This window comes from Mauremys mutica, chromosome 11 (genome assembly GCF_020497125.1).
Source record: "Mauremys mutica isolate MM-2020 ecotype Southern chromosome 11, ASM2049712v1, whole genome shotgun sequence".
NCBI classification, from domain to species: domain Eukaryota; kingdom Metazoa; phylum Chordata; order Testudines; family Geoemydidae; genus Mauremys; species Mauremys mutica.
The window spans coordinates 61519309-61538052 of NC_059082.1; the positions used below are offsets into that span (position 1 = coordinate 61519309).

General features: G+C 42.3%; 1 protein-coding gene across 2 annotated transcripts in view; it reads right to left on the reverse strand.

Annotated features, from left to right (window-relative positions):
* The window catches only part of USP7 (ubiquitin specific peptidase 7), a 130917-nt gene extending 118385 nt beyond the window's left edge, over positions 1 to 12532 (reverse strand). Inside the window, exons 1-2 of one of the 2 annotated variants that reach the window (XM_044979430.1) lie at positions 12380 to 12532; positions 6345 to 6449 (exon numbers count right to left, since the gene is read on the reverse strand). In XM_044979430.1, coding sequence (XP_044835365.1) covers positions 6345 to 6417 — 73 coding nt within the window. In that variant the 5' untranslated portion in view covers positions 6418 to 6449; positions 12380 to 12532. Of the gene's footprint in view, positions 1 to 6344; positions 6450 to 12379 lie in introns of those variants that run through there. The other variant, XM_044979431.1, reaches the window with a different exon arrangement.
* Between the last annotated feature and the right edge of the window lie 6212 nt (positions 12533 to 18744).

Genomic DNA, 18744 nt, shown 5'->3' on the forward strand with positions numbered 1-18744 from the left:
AAGTGAGGAAAAGATTTCTCCAGATATCTGAAAATAGATGAAGAATGAATGCAAACTGCAGGAATGCTGCTCCAGGACGCAGGAACAGCAGAGGAGAAGGTTCTCATACCACCAGTGCTAAGACTGTGCTGTGGGCAGAGAGGAGGCAGATACCAGATGAACAGAAAAAGCTGGGAAGAGAACAGAGATTAACATCTGGGTGGCAGCCTTAGGCAAGTTTACTGAGGGATTTAAAAATGATGGGAGTGATTTTGAACTGGGATTCTGAAATGAAAGTGGATCCAGCTGAGGTGTCTCAGGATGGGAGTGCTCTGTACATATGAGAAGCATTCTACACATGGTGGAGTCTGGAATGCTGGGATTGGGGGAACCACTGAGAAAAGAGTTGCAATAGACAGGATAAGGGGAGATGAAAGCATGAATGAAATTTCAGCAGAGGGGAAGTCAAAAGTAGCTATTGCAACTTCACTGCACTTATTTATTTTCAGTATTTAATCATGAATATTATATTGAATGCAATTTATTGAGCACACAATTCATTTTTTTATTATTTGAGTAAGAATATTAAAAATCCAATTATTGCTAATAGCACAGCTTAAAGTAAACCGCCAGAACCTTTATTTCAGAAAGTCTGCTTTCTAAGGGGCCCAATCCTGCTTGAAATGAGTATCAAAGCTCCCACTGACTTTAGTGTAAGATTGGTCCCCTTCAATCTTAAGAGGCTGGACTTTGGGCTGCATTTGCTTGTTTGTGCAGAAACTGAGCCCACTAAGTTCTTTTGGAAAATATGAACAAAAATCTGTATGACCATATTTGAGATACTGTATCAAACAAACAAAAAACGGGGTGTGTGAAAGCGAGGGTGTTTCCAGCTCAATTTTTCAGATGCCCCATATTTGGATCACTCAACAATTGCTTATTCTCTAACAGCTGAGATTCTCAAAAGTATTTAAGTATCTAGGTCCCACTGAAATTAATGGGAATTAGGTACCTAAATAGCTTTGAGAAGTCAGGCCTCTGCCAGGTATAAATGCCAGGTATAAATGCCCTCTTCCTGATATCACAATCAGTTTCTTCTTGTCTGCAACTGGCAAAGGAGCTTCCTGCAGGATGAGTACAGCTGTGCTAATATTTGAGGTTGTTGCCTTGAGCAATTCCTTGCATGTTGAAACCTGCTTTGATACTTGATTTTCCTAGTCTCTGTGGAGACCTCTTTAGAACTTTGTCACAGATGAGCTGTTAGTGCTCACCACCCTTTTGTGCCTCAATGTTTTCAGTGCCTTGGTACTTACAAGGTGCTTTGCTTTGGTGTTTTGGTGCTCCAGCACCTGCAGGATGTTAGCCCTGTAGGATGGCCTCACCACCGAAATGCCACACTGTGACCATCCAATCTGAGGGCTGTGCCAAAATGTTGGCTCTTTGACTCATTTGAACCTCCTTTCAAGGGAGGGAAGTGAGGCTCTACTTCATGATAATGCTTTCATGCTAAGCGGCTTCAAAGGCTCTCAGTCCCCTTCTACAGAGGACCTCAGCACCAGAAGCCAAAGGGCCATACGCTATCTTTCAATAAAAGACAAGAGGTTGTTGAAATGGTGCAACGCACTTAGCCAGCCTGGCAGGACCTCTATATCAAAGGCAGAACCTTTTGCCCCACTGGGTCCTGGTCACTTGGACACAAGACTGCTGAGCATCATTTGGCTGGGCTTCAAGTTTAGAAAGCCTTACAAGTCCAAATGGAAAGGGTCTAAGGCATGATGCAAGCACCTCCAAGCGGGCCCCTTTACCTGACCTGCACAAAACCTCCTTGGCTATCTATTTTACCTGTCTGAGACTAAAACGTAAAGAATAATTCCATCCAAGTACATTTGACAACCATTTTGACCTATCATGGATTAGTGTAAGATAGACCATGGTCTCTGTACCACTATGTCAGGTTCATATGGGGCTGGATGTTTTTGAAGTTTCCTACTAAAAAGCTTTCTGTCAAGACATATTCCTGTGGCCTGAAGTTGATAAAAGCTCCTGTTGAACCATTCGTTTTCCTGTAAGCTTAAGTTTCTATCTTAGAAGGTCGTTTTCCTGATGATAGTGACTTCAGCTCACAGCAGAGGTGAAAGTAAGCGGGTACGGGACGGTACGGAGGACTGGTAAGAAAAGGAGACTGGCTGAGGGAGAGAGAAGCCTGCCCCCTGCATAAGAATAGTTTAAACTCAGCTGTTCCCTGAGTGGTTCAGCCCTCAGGGTTAGGAGTGGTTTCTGGCATCCTTGTTAATTTCACTCACAGTAGCTGCGGGGAGTGGGGAGGGTGTGTTTGACCGTGGCAGGGGCAGTCCTTGTCTGCCCCCGGGATGAGGGGGTCTTGTCTCCCATAATATACACAACAAATATAAGCATTTGGCTGCACAGCTTAAATCCAGAGCTAATAAAAGCAGGTGGAGGGGGAAAACTCACTGTCACATTGGTTTCTCGCCCCTCCTCTAGCCAGGCTGCAGACAAGGCTCTGCATTCCTCCCCTCCTCCCCTCCCAGCAGGGGTTCTCCTCTAGGCTCTAGCTTGCAGTAGGGAAACTGGCTGAGATGCCTGCTGCTGCTGCCTGCATAAGAACAGTTTAAACTCAGCTATTCCCTGCGCAGTTCAGCCCCCAGGGTTAGAAGCCGTTTCTGGCATCCTTGTTAATTTCACTTTCAGTTGTTGTTAGGGGTGGGGAAGAGTTTGTGTGTGATCATGGCAGGGGCAGTTCTTTTCTGCCCCTGGGATGAGGGGATCTCCTATACACAAAAAAACACAATCAAAATCAGGAACCATTTCCAAGTTCAAATCTATCCCATTCCCTCCCCAGCAGAGGATCATGGTTGTGATGTCCAAACTGCTTGCAGATCTTTGAAATGTTACTGAACCACGCAGGGAACAGCTGAGTTTAAACCATTTTTAGGCAGGAGGCAGGCTTCTCCCTCCCTCAGCCAGTCTCCCTGCTGCAAGCTAGAGGGAAGCCCCTGCTGCAGCTGCTCAGTGCCAGGCAGGGAGAAAGCATGGAGCCTCGTGTCCGCAGCCTGGCTGGAGGAGGAGGGAAGACACTGAGAAAAATGTGACAGTGAGTTTTCACTTTTTCAGGCTTATTCCAATAGTAAAGTTTTATTACAGACAGTACTGGTAGTAGTAATAGTAGCTTTATTTTCTCTATCTATGTCATGCAATGGGAGGGATCCATGAAGTGTGTAGGAGAGGTGGGTTGCTTGCAATTAGACCATATGGGTAAGAAATGTAAATTACTTTCACCCCTGCCCAAACCCAGGGCTCCCAGCCGCCTCTGCAACTGGTAGCTCCAGGGGTGATTTAAAGGGCCTGGCTCCTAGCTTCAGCTGAATCCCTGAGCCCTTTAAATCCTGATTTAAAAGCTCTGGGATTTAAAGGCCCCACCTCTTCCGATAGAGGCCACGCCTCTTCTGGTTGAGGCCCCTCCTCCTCCGCAGGACTCTGGAGTACTGGCAAGTCCTTTAAGTTACTTTCACCCCTGGCTCACAGAGTTAGTTTCAGGCCTAGTGACTGATCTACCTTCTACCATCTTTACAATGACACTAAATTCCCTCCCAAGATGGAGTTGGAGTTACTCTTTAATGAGCCTAACACCCTACCATTTTTTTCCTGCATGCCCTTCCTAATGAGGCCTTTCTCCACATGTTTGATGCTAAAAGGTCCCTAGGTTTTACTTGGAGCAGACTAAAGCCCTTGGGAAGTGCCTTCTACATTTTATTTCATATCTATTCACTGGACAACTTTGTTAACATCCACCTTATTGCAATTCATATTGCTGTTACTTAGCTGGTCTGAAGCTGGAAAGCCATGTTAAGCTGCACTTGATCCGAGGCAAGGCAGCCTCCAAAAAACATTTGCAAAATAGCTACCTGGGCCTTACACCAGGCATTTACAAAGAATTATGGTTTAGATTTGCACTGTAGCAGGAGATCCTGTTTCAGTCTATGTCGTAGAACTTGTTTCCAAGGTATGGGAGGCCAAATTCACTAATCCACTCACTAGAGATTATTTTGGGATGACCCTTACTTAAATTGGCCCAATTTTATTGGAAGGGTTTTTTTCCTTTAGTCTTTGCAGTGAATCCTTCAGGGTACCAATGTTATAACTGAGATTGCTAGAGGTGTCTTACCTTCAATTATTTAAAAAACAAAAAGAAAAACCACTCACAGCCCTCCACTTTGTAATGTAGTGACTCCCTAGGACTGTGTGACATTGGGTATATCAATGCTGAAAAAAACCCAAAACACAAAAAAACCCCATCCCTGTGGCAATGAGTCTCAGAGCCTGGACTCCAGCCCAAACCTGAACATCTGCACTGCAATTTTTAGTCCCATAGCATGAGCTCCACGAGCCTGAGTCAGTAGACTTTGGCTTTTTTTTTTTTTTTTTTGCATCGTAGATGTCCCCAATGTCACACAGTCCTAGGGAGTTACTACATTGCACATTGCAATATTTCAGCCTTTCACTTTTCTTGTGTAAATTTAAAAAAAGATTAGTCTGCATCATGGTCTCTATACTTGGCAAATTTAATTCTTAAAAGGGAAAGCCATTTTTGAAACATAGCTCAAAAAGGTGTCTTAAAACTGGTACACTATTTTTATAGACTCACTCTTCCACAGGGCTTAAGGACAGCACATTTGTCCATTATATCCTTATTTTCATATGCATCCCTGCCAGCAGTGGTCATTCCCAAAGAGGGAATGCCAGAGTAAAACAACTAATGGAATGGAAAATCATCTGTTTTTAAACGCCTGCAAGTGTTTCCACAAGTGCTTAAAAAAACCATGGAATTGGCACTTATGATACAAATAGTGACTTTTACTAGACCGGTAGCATGGAATAAGAGAGATCCAGTCTCAGCAGCAGCATGGCTGAGAATCAAGGTGAACTGCAGTATTCTTGAAACCATTTTTCTTCCACATACATAGTGGGATTAGTCATTTTAAAAAACTATATGAAGGAAACCTTATTTTTTAGTTGTTTCCATAGCCTCATGGTGTGACCCTTTCTACTTTATTTATAAGGAGATTTTGCCACAAAATTAGCTAATGCACCAGTCAGTTACACAGATATTGTTGTAATGGGAGCTTGTATACAGAGAAATGACCATAGAAATGATATAACATAAATTAATCTCAGTTAAACAGAGTAAATCAGAATAATATTAGATAGGAAGTCTGCAGACCAAGGATGCCATATTGCTCTCTCCTTTAATTTTGAATTAGCAGTTGTAATCCATACTGTTTGATTCAGAAAAGTATTTGGTGACATTTAAAAACTCTGTAATTTACTACATGCTCCTGTATAGTAGCATTTCATAGATTAAACAGGGACAAGAACTGATTATTTGAGGTTTATATTTGGTGTTACATGATCCTACTGTAGGAGAGGCAAGTGTGTGAAAGATCCTTAGACACAAGCCTCAGAAATTGAACTCATTTGCATTGTAGCTCACAATTACCACTTTGATGCCATTATGTCCCATTGCTCCTGCTGCTTTGGACACCTTAACCCTTGCACCAGAAAAAAATGAACTACTGTAGATCCCCTGGTCTTGTAGATCACCTGGAATTGCTCCCAAGAAATGAGAGACTTCAAATGTCAGAGGTTTCTTGTGTAGGGACATTTTCATCTTTCCTTGCAGGCCTGGATAGCCTTAATGGCTGAGTCCAGGAAGCAGAAAAATAGATTAAGTAGATACAGGCAGTACCAAAGGATAAAAATAACAGAGAGGGAAAGCTTAGCTTGAACCAGAGGTTGAATCAAGAGCAATATTGTTATAGAGAAGTTGATAGAATATGTTGAAAACCAGTTGGAACTCCGAGTTTACACAATCAGCTCCCTGATGGTAGGAAGACATCAGTTCCAACTGAATTTGCTGCAAAGTTTATTGCTATTTTAGACCCAGGGGATCATCAAAGATTATTTGTTTTATACTTTTTAAAAAGTTACATAACTTCTGCAGGAAGGAAAGTAGGCAGTGAGGTAAAGGAGGACAGAGGTTCTGTGACTAACTCATTGTAGAGAAGATTGGGACCACACTAAAATCTCTGGATCCAAAAAAATACCTAGGATATGAAGAAGGGAAGATATTTTTTTCCATCAACTTAAGTCCCTTGCCTTATTGTGTACATATTATGGAAATACAACAGTTATGACTGCACAAAGACAGCCTGTGTTACTTTCAACATCTTTCAAAATAAAATGTCAGAGGTGATGGGGAGGGAGGTGTTTGCCAAATGAAAGTGCACAAAACTACAACAAAAGTTTAAGGAGGGTGTGGCAAAATGAAAGAAAATAGAAAGAATTACTTGAAAGTATCCTCTTAATATCCCAGTCTTCTACGGACAGAGCTGTTTGGAGTAACTTCCCAAACATGAGCATGCATCAGTTTGTCTTCCAGGAACAAACCAGTCCTGCAAAGAGAAAATAAAATAACCACTGGATGAGTGAGTACTGCAGACTGCTGTCATTCTTCACATCAACAGATTCTCTCTTCCTGTGGAACCACAGGACAGTCCTTCACACACATAACTACCAGCAGCAAGCACAACATAATTTGGACATCGTAAGATTTATGGGCTAAATCCTCAACTGGTATAAATTTGTGTCGCTCCAGTGAAATCAATGTAGCTATGCCAATTTACACCACCTGAAGATTTGGCTGTCTGTGTTTATGCAGAATGGAATACACACTTTGCACATCTCAGGTGGCATGACATGCCTACAGGAGAACAATGAAAAGTAAACAATGTGCCATAAAACACATTTGTATTAAGCTATCAGAATCATGGAACCTTTCATCTAGGCTTTATGACAGCAATAAAACAGACCTGGCTTGCCAGATGGTGCTAAATTCTCAAGTGAAATATCCAGTTTTTATTGCACAGCAATCCCTGCACACCCGTAGTATTTTAATTATAATTTGCATGGAGGCATCATAGACTAACTGGCCTGTTTATTAAGGACTTTAGGAGGAGAAGTTCCACTAAAATTAATGAAGATTCTCTCTTGTTTGAAATATTTCTGTGACTTTAGGGCAAGTATGCTTAGACAATGAAAATGTTCTCCATCTGTGCACCGCTCATTATAAACCTAATGGAATGCTGAGAATGAAGGCCTGCTTTCGACTGGTGACTGTACTGGTGTTGAACAGCTAGGAAAAGGCCAGTGCTGTAAACAGAACCGTCTATCCATGGCAACGGGCAGTTCCACTTATAAATGTAGAAAAGAAAGTACTGGTTTGATGTTTCTTTGCATTTTTAATATGGTCACAGTTTTATAACAGCAAGAATGACCTGTGGGTCAGGCATTTCCTGGCCATTAATGATTGTCTGTGTTAAGGGGCCAAGGATTGAGTATGCCAGCCTGTTATTAGCAGCCAGGAAATGCCCTCTGTGTTGGTCATTGTTGCTTAAATAAATTAAGATCAGACTGTGCCCCATATGAGAAGTAGCCACTTAAGGGAACAGAAACTACCTTGTGGATTTCCCTGCCATCATTCCCTAGTGGGAGTGTGGACTTCCCTCCTTCATGATAAAAAGGGGACTGGCCTCAAAACCAGTGGATCACGAGAGGCCAGGGGCATGCCCTGCATTAGTTCTCTGCTCCTAAATTTGCATGCTTGACTAGGGCGTGAAAATCCTTCACATAAACTGGGGTTCCACAAATACACATTACATATATACACAGATAACCCGACTCACACATGTGCATGAGGCAGTTTGCACACCTAAATGGGCCACGTAGGTGTGCATGTGTTGAACATGGGAGGCAAAATGGCTAAATAATCTCCTTCCTTATCTGTTTCCAGCCTTCACTGTATCTGTATCTAAATACTACACCAGAAACACCAACTATTTCATAAACATGTTCCTTATCCCTAATCTGTTAGATCAGGGGTGGCCAACCTAAGCCTGAGAAGTGCTTTCTACACTCACCTGAATTTTGGCCCATGTAAGGAATGTTAAATTTCTGAAAAGTTACCTGCCTGGGTTTGTGTGCATTATTTTTCTATCATGCAGGCTGGTGTTTTTAAAAGACATTCTGCATGATAGAAAAAGAAAGTTCTGCGGTGTGTGGCTGAGGAATCTCAATGATACTTTCAACAGTTCAGATCAGTCAAGCAATCAAAGGGCAAGAAAGAATAGACATGCCTTTGCTTTGCCAGTTGTAAAAAATTGAACTCAGACTTTGCACCTGGCAGAGTTCTAAGTTATAAACAAGTTCTGTTGATATCATTATATTATAAAGAGCACTTTATCTCAGCTGCCTCTTGAAACCCATGATCGGGTGATTAGCTGTATCATATAAGAGAGTGTGTACACTATGTATTAATCCCACACTGTTTGAGTAGAACTTTCAATAAAAGCAGACCGCCTAATATCCAGGACCCTGCTAGTGCTAAACATTTCATTAAGAAATTTCTGTGCAGTCTCTAAAATGCTTTTGGGAGAAGCACAGTAAAGTGAATAAGGACTGTATATTTTCAGTCTTTGCAGATACTGGATCCTTCTTAATGCACATGCTGTATATCCAGTACCAGGAAGTTCAGCTCAGTGAACTGTAGTAGTGCCAAAAAATGCACTGTAATGTTGAATTAGCAAGTGAGGAGCAACAACGGACTGTATGGGGAAGAACTGTTTACAGTAATTGAAATCTAAGTAGTTTACAGGAAATCTTTTCAGAAGCCATTATCAGGGTCACTTAAAAAATATACCAGTCTTCTTTATAGCTAACATCTGTATATTCTTAAATATAAAGTAACCTAAAGAGCACTACTCTTCCAAACAATCACATGATCAGCGCTTGCCCACCTGCTCATTCCACAAGCCCTTCTGATGCTGCCAGCTCCTCCTGTTCTTAGTTTTGGGGCGGGCACTTCATCTTTATTTGTTATGTAAAGCGCCATGCTTATCTATGGCTCTATAATTATCAAATGATACTAGTTCAAATGGCAGTGCACCTGACTGAAGTTACACACGATGCTGAAAATAGCAACAGATACTGGGCTGCTTAGTGATGCCAAAAGTGACTAAGGAACAATTGTCCTCAAAATCAATTGCAAAATGTGCCATGCAACACCTGCATTATGAGAAAAGAAGCAGAACTGTCCTAACCATTATCAGTCAGGAGTTCCTGGTGTAGTGGATTCCCATGGTATTGAAAGCAGAGTCATCCGTAACAATGGGGGCTTTGTCCTGCACAATTGCTATCAAAGTAGCTCTGAGACTTCCATCAGACTGCTAGGAATATGTCTGGAGTGGGATGAATCTGGCAAAGCACTACTAAACTGCTGTATTGCCAGGCTCAGGACTGTTGGACAGCTGCACAGACCGACAATTTCAGTGCAGTGCTGAAAAAGGAAACTGTAAGGCTTCTAGAGGACTGAAATAGCTCTGCGTAAACTCACCATACCACTGAGTAAAGACTCATGATTGTTCTACCCTCTAGAGGTAGCAAAGAGGATATAAGTGCTATTAATGATAGCTAATTGAGATTTTAAATCAGGACTGATACTTCTTTGGGCCCAACTCTGCATCCCTCACATGCTCAAAACTCCCATCAAAATCAATGGGAATTTAGGTGAGCAAGGAATGCAAGATTAAGTTATATATTACACTTCACTTTCTAAATTTTTGAACAGCAGCTTAAGATATAAGAACATTCACCATTACACCTAAGTGTGCATCATCTTGTACAGTCTTTGTCATGACCATGACACCCTCTGACACCCCATTATGACACTCCCAGTTCTTTTGCTGCACTGAGGAACATCAGCTGACAACACATATTTATGCATAGGGTTAAGGGTGGCAAGTTAAGACCTTCCTTTCTTGGAGATTGCCTGAACTTCAGACATACTGGAGAGCTGGAACCTCAGCTACAGAAGCTGACATGAGGCTTTTGACTTTGATGGCAGAGAAATCTATGGACTTTTCAGTGTCCCAAGGACTGAAGAGTGCCCTAAAATTCATCATAGAGGGCTCCTAAATGTGGGCTGAGGCCCCCCTCAGCACAAGGAACCATCCCCACAGATATGGATGATAGTAGGAATAAATTTGCTCTCCAGGATACAGCAAGGCTGCTAAAGAAGAATGATTTGTTGAGCTGACAAGATTGGCTCTGAAGGATGTCTACTTATCATTTCCCCAAACTGCTAAAGTACCCAGAGTTCTTATAAGACTAGTGTCCCTTTCAGTTTATCATTTATTCCATTCTAGTTCATAAAGCTCCTAAAGTTTACGTAGCTTTAAGAATTAGGGGCATCAGAGAGATGCTGGACCTAGATGGCATACTGATTACATCCCAGAAGATAGAGCCATTACAGAAGGAGAAGGATTTAAGCAATCCACATCTTAGAAGGGTTTGGCATCCTCATGATCATGTAAAAATATTACACAGCCTTACAAGAAATAAGAACTCTTGGTCTCCCAGAAAAGGAAATGTTCAAACTTCCCCTGTAAACAAAGGACTAAGGTGTCCTCTAAGGAAAACCACCTCTCCCCTTAGGAATGTAGGACTGTGTAAGTGCAAGCAGTCTTCCATGGACCCATCTACTAGTGAAGCCTCCAGAGACTGAGGGCTTAAAACAAGGGCCAGAGTACAGAGATGAGATCAGATCAGCATCTCTCTTGATAGATCCAATACATAGAAGTCTGGAGCAGCTTATTCTTGGACATAATCATTATATCAAATGCAAGTCTATTTTACTGGTTAACAGGATGAGAGGAGTGAGCCATCGGGGGCAAATGCTCACAACAAGACAACAAATTTCATTTCAACTGCCTGGAACTCTGAGTATGTTTTTGATGAAAAGCGTGGCAAAGGAGAGATCCCAAATACCAGTGGAGACTGCTTTGGTTAGACAAGAATAAGTGATCACATGTGGTACTAAAACAAACTGGTAGACCAATGCTCTAAGATGCTGGTGTGGATGGCCAATGATTTGGGGGAGTAGTGCCTAATATATCGTCTGTCAACGTGAGCAGAATATACTCCAGGCCTGTCAGATGCCAGAACAGATCAGAATTCCTGGTACTTCAGAAATTTAAGGAATCTGGTGTCTAAAATGACAAGTGTTTACATGCCCTGTCTATGTATATTTCTCATATGTCTGTAGCTGTAGCATATACATGCCCCTTACCCAAGGCAGGAAACATCAGTTCTGCCACAAATAGGCCACAGTGGTTAAAGCAGTCAGAATCTAGTTGGGAAACTGAGGCAAGCAGCTATTAAGTGACTTTTCCAAGATCACTTTTCCAAAGTAAAAAGGCTAGGTAGAGAACTTTTAGTTTCCAGTCCTTTGCTTTAGCCAAAAGACCATATTCCTCTCTAACTGCATAAATAAAAGACTGGAACAATCTCTTTCTTGAGGAACTTGCAGTCAGTCTAATTCAGACAGATGCAACACATAACTCAAACAGAATATAGTCATCGGGCAGTGATGGCACAGAGATCAATGTTGGAAGGCTTTACTAAAGAAGCAGATTTAAAAAAGAGGGACTTGATGGAAGACAAGAAGTCTAAAGTTATTTCAGTCCCAGGGAGCAACATGAATGGATTTGTGAAGCCATGATGGCAAACGGCATTTTTAAATACACACAATGATGTAAAACTGGCCTTTAATGTGAAATAGCATGATTAAAAAAGGTAACTATTGTTCAGCAAAGTAGTGTTCAGGGTCTGACTGACACCCTAAAGAAAAAAAAAATCCAAAATTCAGAGTTAAGGTACCAGGCAACAGTAATTTTACTCCCTTGTGCATACTTATTATGATAGGTTGTATTCAGTAAAGCCTTCCATTATATGGTGTCATAACACTATTGGGCAAATGTTTATTTTTTTACGATATTGGTTATCTATGTGGAAAGTACTTACTAAATATTTAAATTGTAAGAAATTTCTTTATCAGATTACACAGGCACTTTACTTCCCATCTACATCAATGTTCATCTAGCACCTTGAGAAGGGAATTGGTTTGACCATTTTTTGAGCAGGCACAATGTTTTCCAAACAAATATGTGTAAGTCAGAATTGAAGAGACCAGAGGCCAAATTTATCCCTGCTTAATGGAGCTACTCTAGGGATTAATCTGGTCTAGCAGGTTCAAGCATGTTTGAAGGCAGTGTTGCTAGCAAATAATTGTCCTAAATGCACTTACTTCTAGGTAGTTAATTTGCTATCTAGATTTCAGTTAATTTTCAGGAAATATGGCAAATCGGTTAATGTGTCCTCATGAGAATGTTCCAAGCAAGTTTTTCATTCACAATTTATCTGAACTAGTATAAAATAAATATTATAAAGCTATAATTAAGCATTAAAACTATTCACTATACATACATACCTAGGCTTGCTCAAAATGGCAATGTAAAGAAATATTCCTTAACTGCAGTCCTCAAAACTTGTTGATGCAACTTGGAAAAGTGGGCCAGTAAAGTGATCCACAGTGTTCTAAAATGTGACTCCATATAGATGTAGTAGAATGTTCAGAATGAAGCCCTGCTTTCCTATTGGTTGTTGCACAGCAAAGAAAAGGGGAGTGCTGTAAATAGAACAGTATCCATGGCAACTTGCCCTTCAAACTTTGCAACATTTATGAAAATATTCTGTTTATAACAGTAATTATAAGTTTCTTAAGTTTGCTCAGCTTTGACTCAGCCATTCAGATCCTCCAGCTAGTTCTGTTGCCCCTGTCCTGCACCAATTGAAGACAGTGGCAACACTCTCATTGACTTCAGTAGTGCAGGATAGGGTCCATAGAACCAAATCCTGGCATTACCAGAGTCAATGGGAATTTTGCCGCTGACTTTAATGGAACTGGGATTGGACACTAAATGCTAGGCTATGGCCTCCCTGGTGGTTGATGTTCAATTATAACAGTGTTTTTAAAAAGGAAAATAGCAAATGCCACAAGACTCTTAACCTCATCAATATCCTGTATCCATCTTTAACTGAATAGCTTCGCTTTGGCTGTTTCTTCCCCATCTAACTGTATGTAATCAGCACAAACAGCAGTACACTTGACTCTAGATGATGGCAGGCAAAATACATTCATTGGCAACTAAGCTTAAAGCAGTTTAAATTAAATTCAGACAGTGATGGGGCAAAGATATTTCATGAATGCTGCAAACTTGTATAATACGTGGGTCAGCCTGATGGAATTACACACTTAACTTCTACAAAATATGGTTATAATGAAAATGTTGACAGCGACAGCAATGCTACAAGCAGACTTCATGATAATAACGTTAAGCAGTAAGGAAATTAATCAGTGCTTTCAAATGTCCCCCTTTCAGTACAAGTTTCATTACAGGGCCTACAAAACATTTTTTAACCTTGTCTAAAGAACAGTTTGGATAGTCCAGTTCCAAATTCAAGTTCCCAAGATTCCTAGCAGCCAATAAATATAACAAACAAGTATTCTTAACAGTAAATACAGTTTAGATGGCACAGTGGGTTCAACTTTGTACTCAGGATTCCTGACCTCAATTTTGCCACAGATCACAAGTGGAAATGAATTTGGTGATTTCATCTGGGTCATTAAAGGATGTTAGCATCCAAAAAGGTCTCAGTGGTTTCCAGCACCACCGGCAGTAACTTCTCAAGAGAAGTCCAGAATAGGAGCAACAGAAGGATTACCACCAATCAGTTTTGAAATGCTTTGGCAGACCCAGCTGCGGCTGAGAAGCATGTGAGGTAACAAAGAGGGTGGGGTTGCAAAGGTGGCTCTAAGTCAGGGGTTCTCACAACAAAAATTTTTTTGGGGGGGAGGCGCCCACAGAGTTTGAGCATCAACTCTTGCAGCCAGCCACTCTGACAATTTTTCCTAAAACACTTAATTGACTTTAAGAAAAACAAATAAATATGCACATATACATGTCCAAATCATCGTAATGCAGGACTTTTTTGCAGACTCAATAATAAAAACAGTTTACAGTTGTCTTTATTCTTTACTGTACCTAAACAGAACAGAAACACAAATTAGGTGCTGTTCATATTCTTGTTGTTTTTATTTTGTTGTTGTTTCTTTGGCTTTTTTGGTTGCTTTTTGGGGGGCTGGGGTTTAAGACTTGCTAGCTATTACTTTTCACAGCAGAAGACCAGCTAGCTAGTTGGGAGGCAGTGAAAAGTGATAGTAACAAACATACAAATATCATTTTTGACAGCAGACTTACTCAGCCCCAGCAAGCTGAGGAACAAATTAAACCCTAGATGGCGAGGCGGGTAGGGAGGCAGTGGGGGTCAGGGGCAATGGGGGGATGGATGGAGGTCCAGGAGAGGTGCCAGCGGTGATGGGGGTGGACTGGAGCCCAGGGCCAGCACCTGAAGCCTGGGACTGGAGACTGGAGCCAGCCACCACACAGCTGAAGCTTGGGCCTGGAGGACACAGCAGGGGCCATGAGCAATGTGGGGGATCCCGGGGTACCACGGCCAGGGCCCACTGACAGAGCTCACCGCCACGTGACTGAAGCCCAGGGACAGAGCAGGCAAGCAGGGTTCAGGGGTGATGGGAGGAATGGTGAGCCTGGGGCTGGAGCCCAGAGCCCGAAGCCCTATGACAGGGGGATGGAGCCTGCTGCCATGCAGCCGAAGCCCAAAGCCCCACAGCCAGAGCCTGTTGCCCGGCACCCTAGGGCTGAAGTCAGAAGCACAAGCCCCACTGCTGCCGGGAAGGTGGGGAACTCCCACTGGCTGCCTACTCCACCAGCATTTGTGGCTCCAGAGGAGGGCAGGGCCCAATCCCTGCTGGTAGCCCCTGTGGAGGGGCCACTGCTTTGCTCCCCCCCTCCCATCACCTCCCCGGAAGCTGTGGCCACAAGAAAAGCCCCTGGTGGCCACATGCAGCCATGATTGCCGCATTTGAGAAATGCTGCTCTAAGCCGCCTTCTTGCCCTCTCACTGAACCTGGTGCTGCTATGTTTGATAAACCCTCGACTCCTATTACATTAACCTGCTCTTGTATCGGCAAAGCTCAGTTTCAACCCTCAGAGCCATATAAAGCATAATGGAAGACATAATCCTGCCTCCCTCTCCCAAGAATCCAAGGGTCCAATCATATGTCTAGTAGAAACAATGGGATTTTGCCACTCACTTCACTGGTAGTTGTTGGATGGATGGAGGCCCAAGTTAAGTAGACCACAGAGTTGGAATATGTAAGATACCTTATGGCTAGGAAAAGCAAAGTCTCTGGACAGTGGAGATGTCCCAGTTTGGCTAGTGTCATATACTTAGGCCCAGATCCTCAGCTGGTATAAGCAGGATTTACACCAGTGTAAGGAGCTGGCCCTTAATTTTTCAGGTCCACCTTGATAGGGCTAATAGAACAGGAGAATTTTTAAGAATTAGTATATTTCAAAAGGCTAATATTAGTGGTACTGAAATAACAGATTTAGTCAAACAAATTCACTCAAACTGCTTATCCAAAGGGGACCTATTCCAATGAATTTCATTGGCTTTGGACACTGGAAATATTTATATCAGGGATGTACAATGTGGGCTCGCAGAAACCAAATACTCCCCATGGACTCGTAAAATGTGAACCTGAGATGCCCTTACCGCTGAATTGCAAGGTTAGGGCAAAACTGAACAAAGGCAGGTTTTATTGCTGATTAACAGAAAATGCAATTAATTCCCACGAGTCCCCCAAGAAAGACACAAACATGAGTAAAGATGAGGGATAATAGTGTGGTTACAAATTATCCACAAGCACATGCACGTTTGGTGAGGCCCTCGGATTCCTGGGAAGCTGCCACGGCCTACTCCAGCGTTGTGAAGGCGACATAACCCCGGTTTTGAGGGCTGAGATTTTCAGAACAGTACAGATTGTTAGCCACACTTACCTTTAATGGATGATGTGTAGCTAAACCCTCTGCACTGCTCTGAAGGTCTCTGCTGGAGATTGCAGCAAACCTTGCAAGTGCAGACTTACACCTCATATCCAAAGCCCTTTGTAGTCAATGGAAATATGTCAGTTGGGCTTTGGATCAGCCCCTAGACATGATTTTACTGGTGGTCCTAGAACAGATATGCCTTTTAAAGACCCAGCAAAAGGAAGACTTTTAGGCCAACACTGACATGATGAGAAGACCGCTGCCTCTGCCCAGCTGCTAGTGATTCAGTACCAGGAGACCAGTGAGTGAGCCAAAAGCATTTGGCTATAGCAGCTTCATGAGATCCATTCCAGAAGGGGCATTTGGAGAGTGAATGATAGACCAGAAGGAAAGAGGAGTGAAAATAGTATCTTTATGAATTAATTATAAACAAGGACACTCGCTCTGTTTAATCTCTGAATAGCCTGACTGACTTCTATTCCACAGCTTACTGTATGAGTGTGGGGGGCGGGGGACAATCAATAACTGTGTGCTGAATTTTACCCTCATGTACAACAGTGCAAATTCTATGTAGTTATTTGTGTCTGTTTTAGATTCACCATGAAATAATTCTGAACATGAACAAAGCAGCGTCTCAGATACCACAGTGATGAGAACAGTATGAAAGTCCATCTAAAAGAGACAGCTATCTAATGGCAGCAGGGACAAGTGGCAAGGGATGGGATGAGGAGTCAAGACACCCAGGTTCTGCCAATGATCTGCTGTGCGACATTGGACAAGTCACTTCACCTCTCTGTGCCTTTGCTTCCCCATTTGCAAAATGGAGATAGTGAGACGGGGCGACATCCACTCCTATGCAGAGGGCCTGCAAAAGAACTAAGCACCATTCAAGTCCTACATAAGCTGGGGTATGAAGACTTTCCCAAAATGCTCTGAAACAAAATGTGCAGAGCAGCAAAAAGGCTGGGGGGATATGGATTTATGAAAAAAGATTAAAAGGGCTAAATATACATTGACTAAACACTGATTAAGGGAGGCATGATAATCCCCAAATATTTGAAGGCTATAAACCACAAGGACAGAGGATTTATTTAGGGTAATAAATAGGGTATAGTTAGGCATGACCAGTGGCATTAAGTTAAAAAGAGGAAAAGTTTCCTGACCGTGAGATGGATTATGAAACATAGTATTATCCTCCCTTGGGGAACGGTGGAAGCCTGTAACCTTGGACATCTAAAACTTGACCACACAAAGCACAAGTATGTGCAGGGTAGGCAACAATCCATCGTAGGCAGAGAGCTAAACTGGAAGATTCATAGGTCTTAAGGCCAGAAGGGAGCATTAGATCATTTAGTCTGATCTCCTGTAGAACACAAGCCATAGAACTTCAACCAGTTTCCCCTGTATTGAGCCCAATATTTTGTGTTTGGCTAAAGAATACCTTCCAGAAAGGCATTCGGTCTCGTTCTGAAGATATCAAGAGATGGAGAATCCACCACTTCCCTTGGAAGTTTGTTCCAATGGTTAATCCTCCTCACTGTTAAAATGTGTGCCTAATTTCTCATTTGAATTTGCCTGGCTTTAACTTCCAGCCACAGCGCTGAGATTGAGATTGTGATGCCTGATCCAAAGTCCTTTGAAGCTAATGGAAAGACACATATTGACTTGAATGGACTTTCAGGTCCTTGCTGAACACTATTTTCTGTTCACTCAACTTGCGCTGTTAGTAAAGGTAAGAAGCCTTTATATTGTCAGATGCCAGAGATGTAAAACAACTGCCCTAAATAGATTCAGCTACCTGTAAACATAAAGGACTGCTTTGTTCCTGACCACCCACGGAGAGGGTGAAACGCACACTCCCTACCTCATCCTGCCTAGTCATTAACCCTCCCCAGGTGATGAGACGATGCAGCTGAACAAGCACCCAGAGAGCATATGTCTATTATTGTTATAATGTAAAAATGTAGGAATGCTGTGAACAATAATCTAAATAATAGAACAAAGAACACTACATCACTATACAAACAACGAGAATACTTGTGGCACCTTAGAGACTAACACATTTATTTGGGCATAAGCTTTTGTGGGCTAAAACCCACTTCATCAGATGCATGGAGTGGAAAATACAGAAGGCAGGTATAAATATACAGTACATGAAAAGATGGGAGTTGTCTTACCAAGTTGGGGGTCAGTGCTAACAAGACAATTCAATTAAGGTGGAAGTGGACTATTCTCAACAGTAGAATTCCAAGGGAGGAAAAATCACTTTTGTAGTGGAAATGAAGCCAATGTAATCAGGGTGGCCCATTTCAAACAGTTGTCAAGAAGGGGTGAATATCAACAGAGGGAAAATTACTTTTTGTAGTGACCCATCCACTCCCAGTCTTTATTCAAGCCTAATTTGATGGTGTCCAGTTATAAATTAATTCCAGTTCTGCAGTTTCTCGTTAAAGTCTGTTTTTGAAGTTTTTTTGTTGAAGAACTGCCACTTTTAAGTCTGTTATTGAGTGTCCAGGGAGACTGAAATGTTCTCCGACTGGTTTTTGAATGTTATAATTCTTGACGTCTGATTTGTGTCCATTTATTGTTTTGTGTAGAGACTGTCCAGTTTGGCCAATGTACATGGCAGAGGGGCATTGCTGGTACATGATGGCTGTTGTCAGACAGCCACCGGTGTGATGCTCTGCTCTGTTCAGTGCTGATATCAGTCAGCTGCGTGCGTGTGTTCCCTCTGTGTGCTGCCCCGGCTCTGCAGATTGCTGGCACAGCAGATCCTGAGAGAAACCCCAGTGACCACAGACTCTGATAAGGTACGAAGGCAACCGGCCAGGTTTATTCTCAAACGAAACACAATCTCTAGCTTCCCTGATCAGATGTC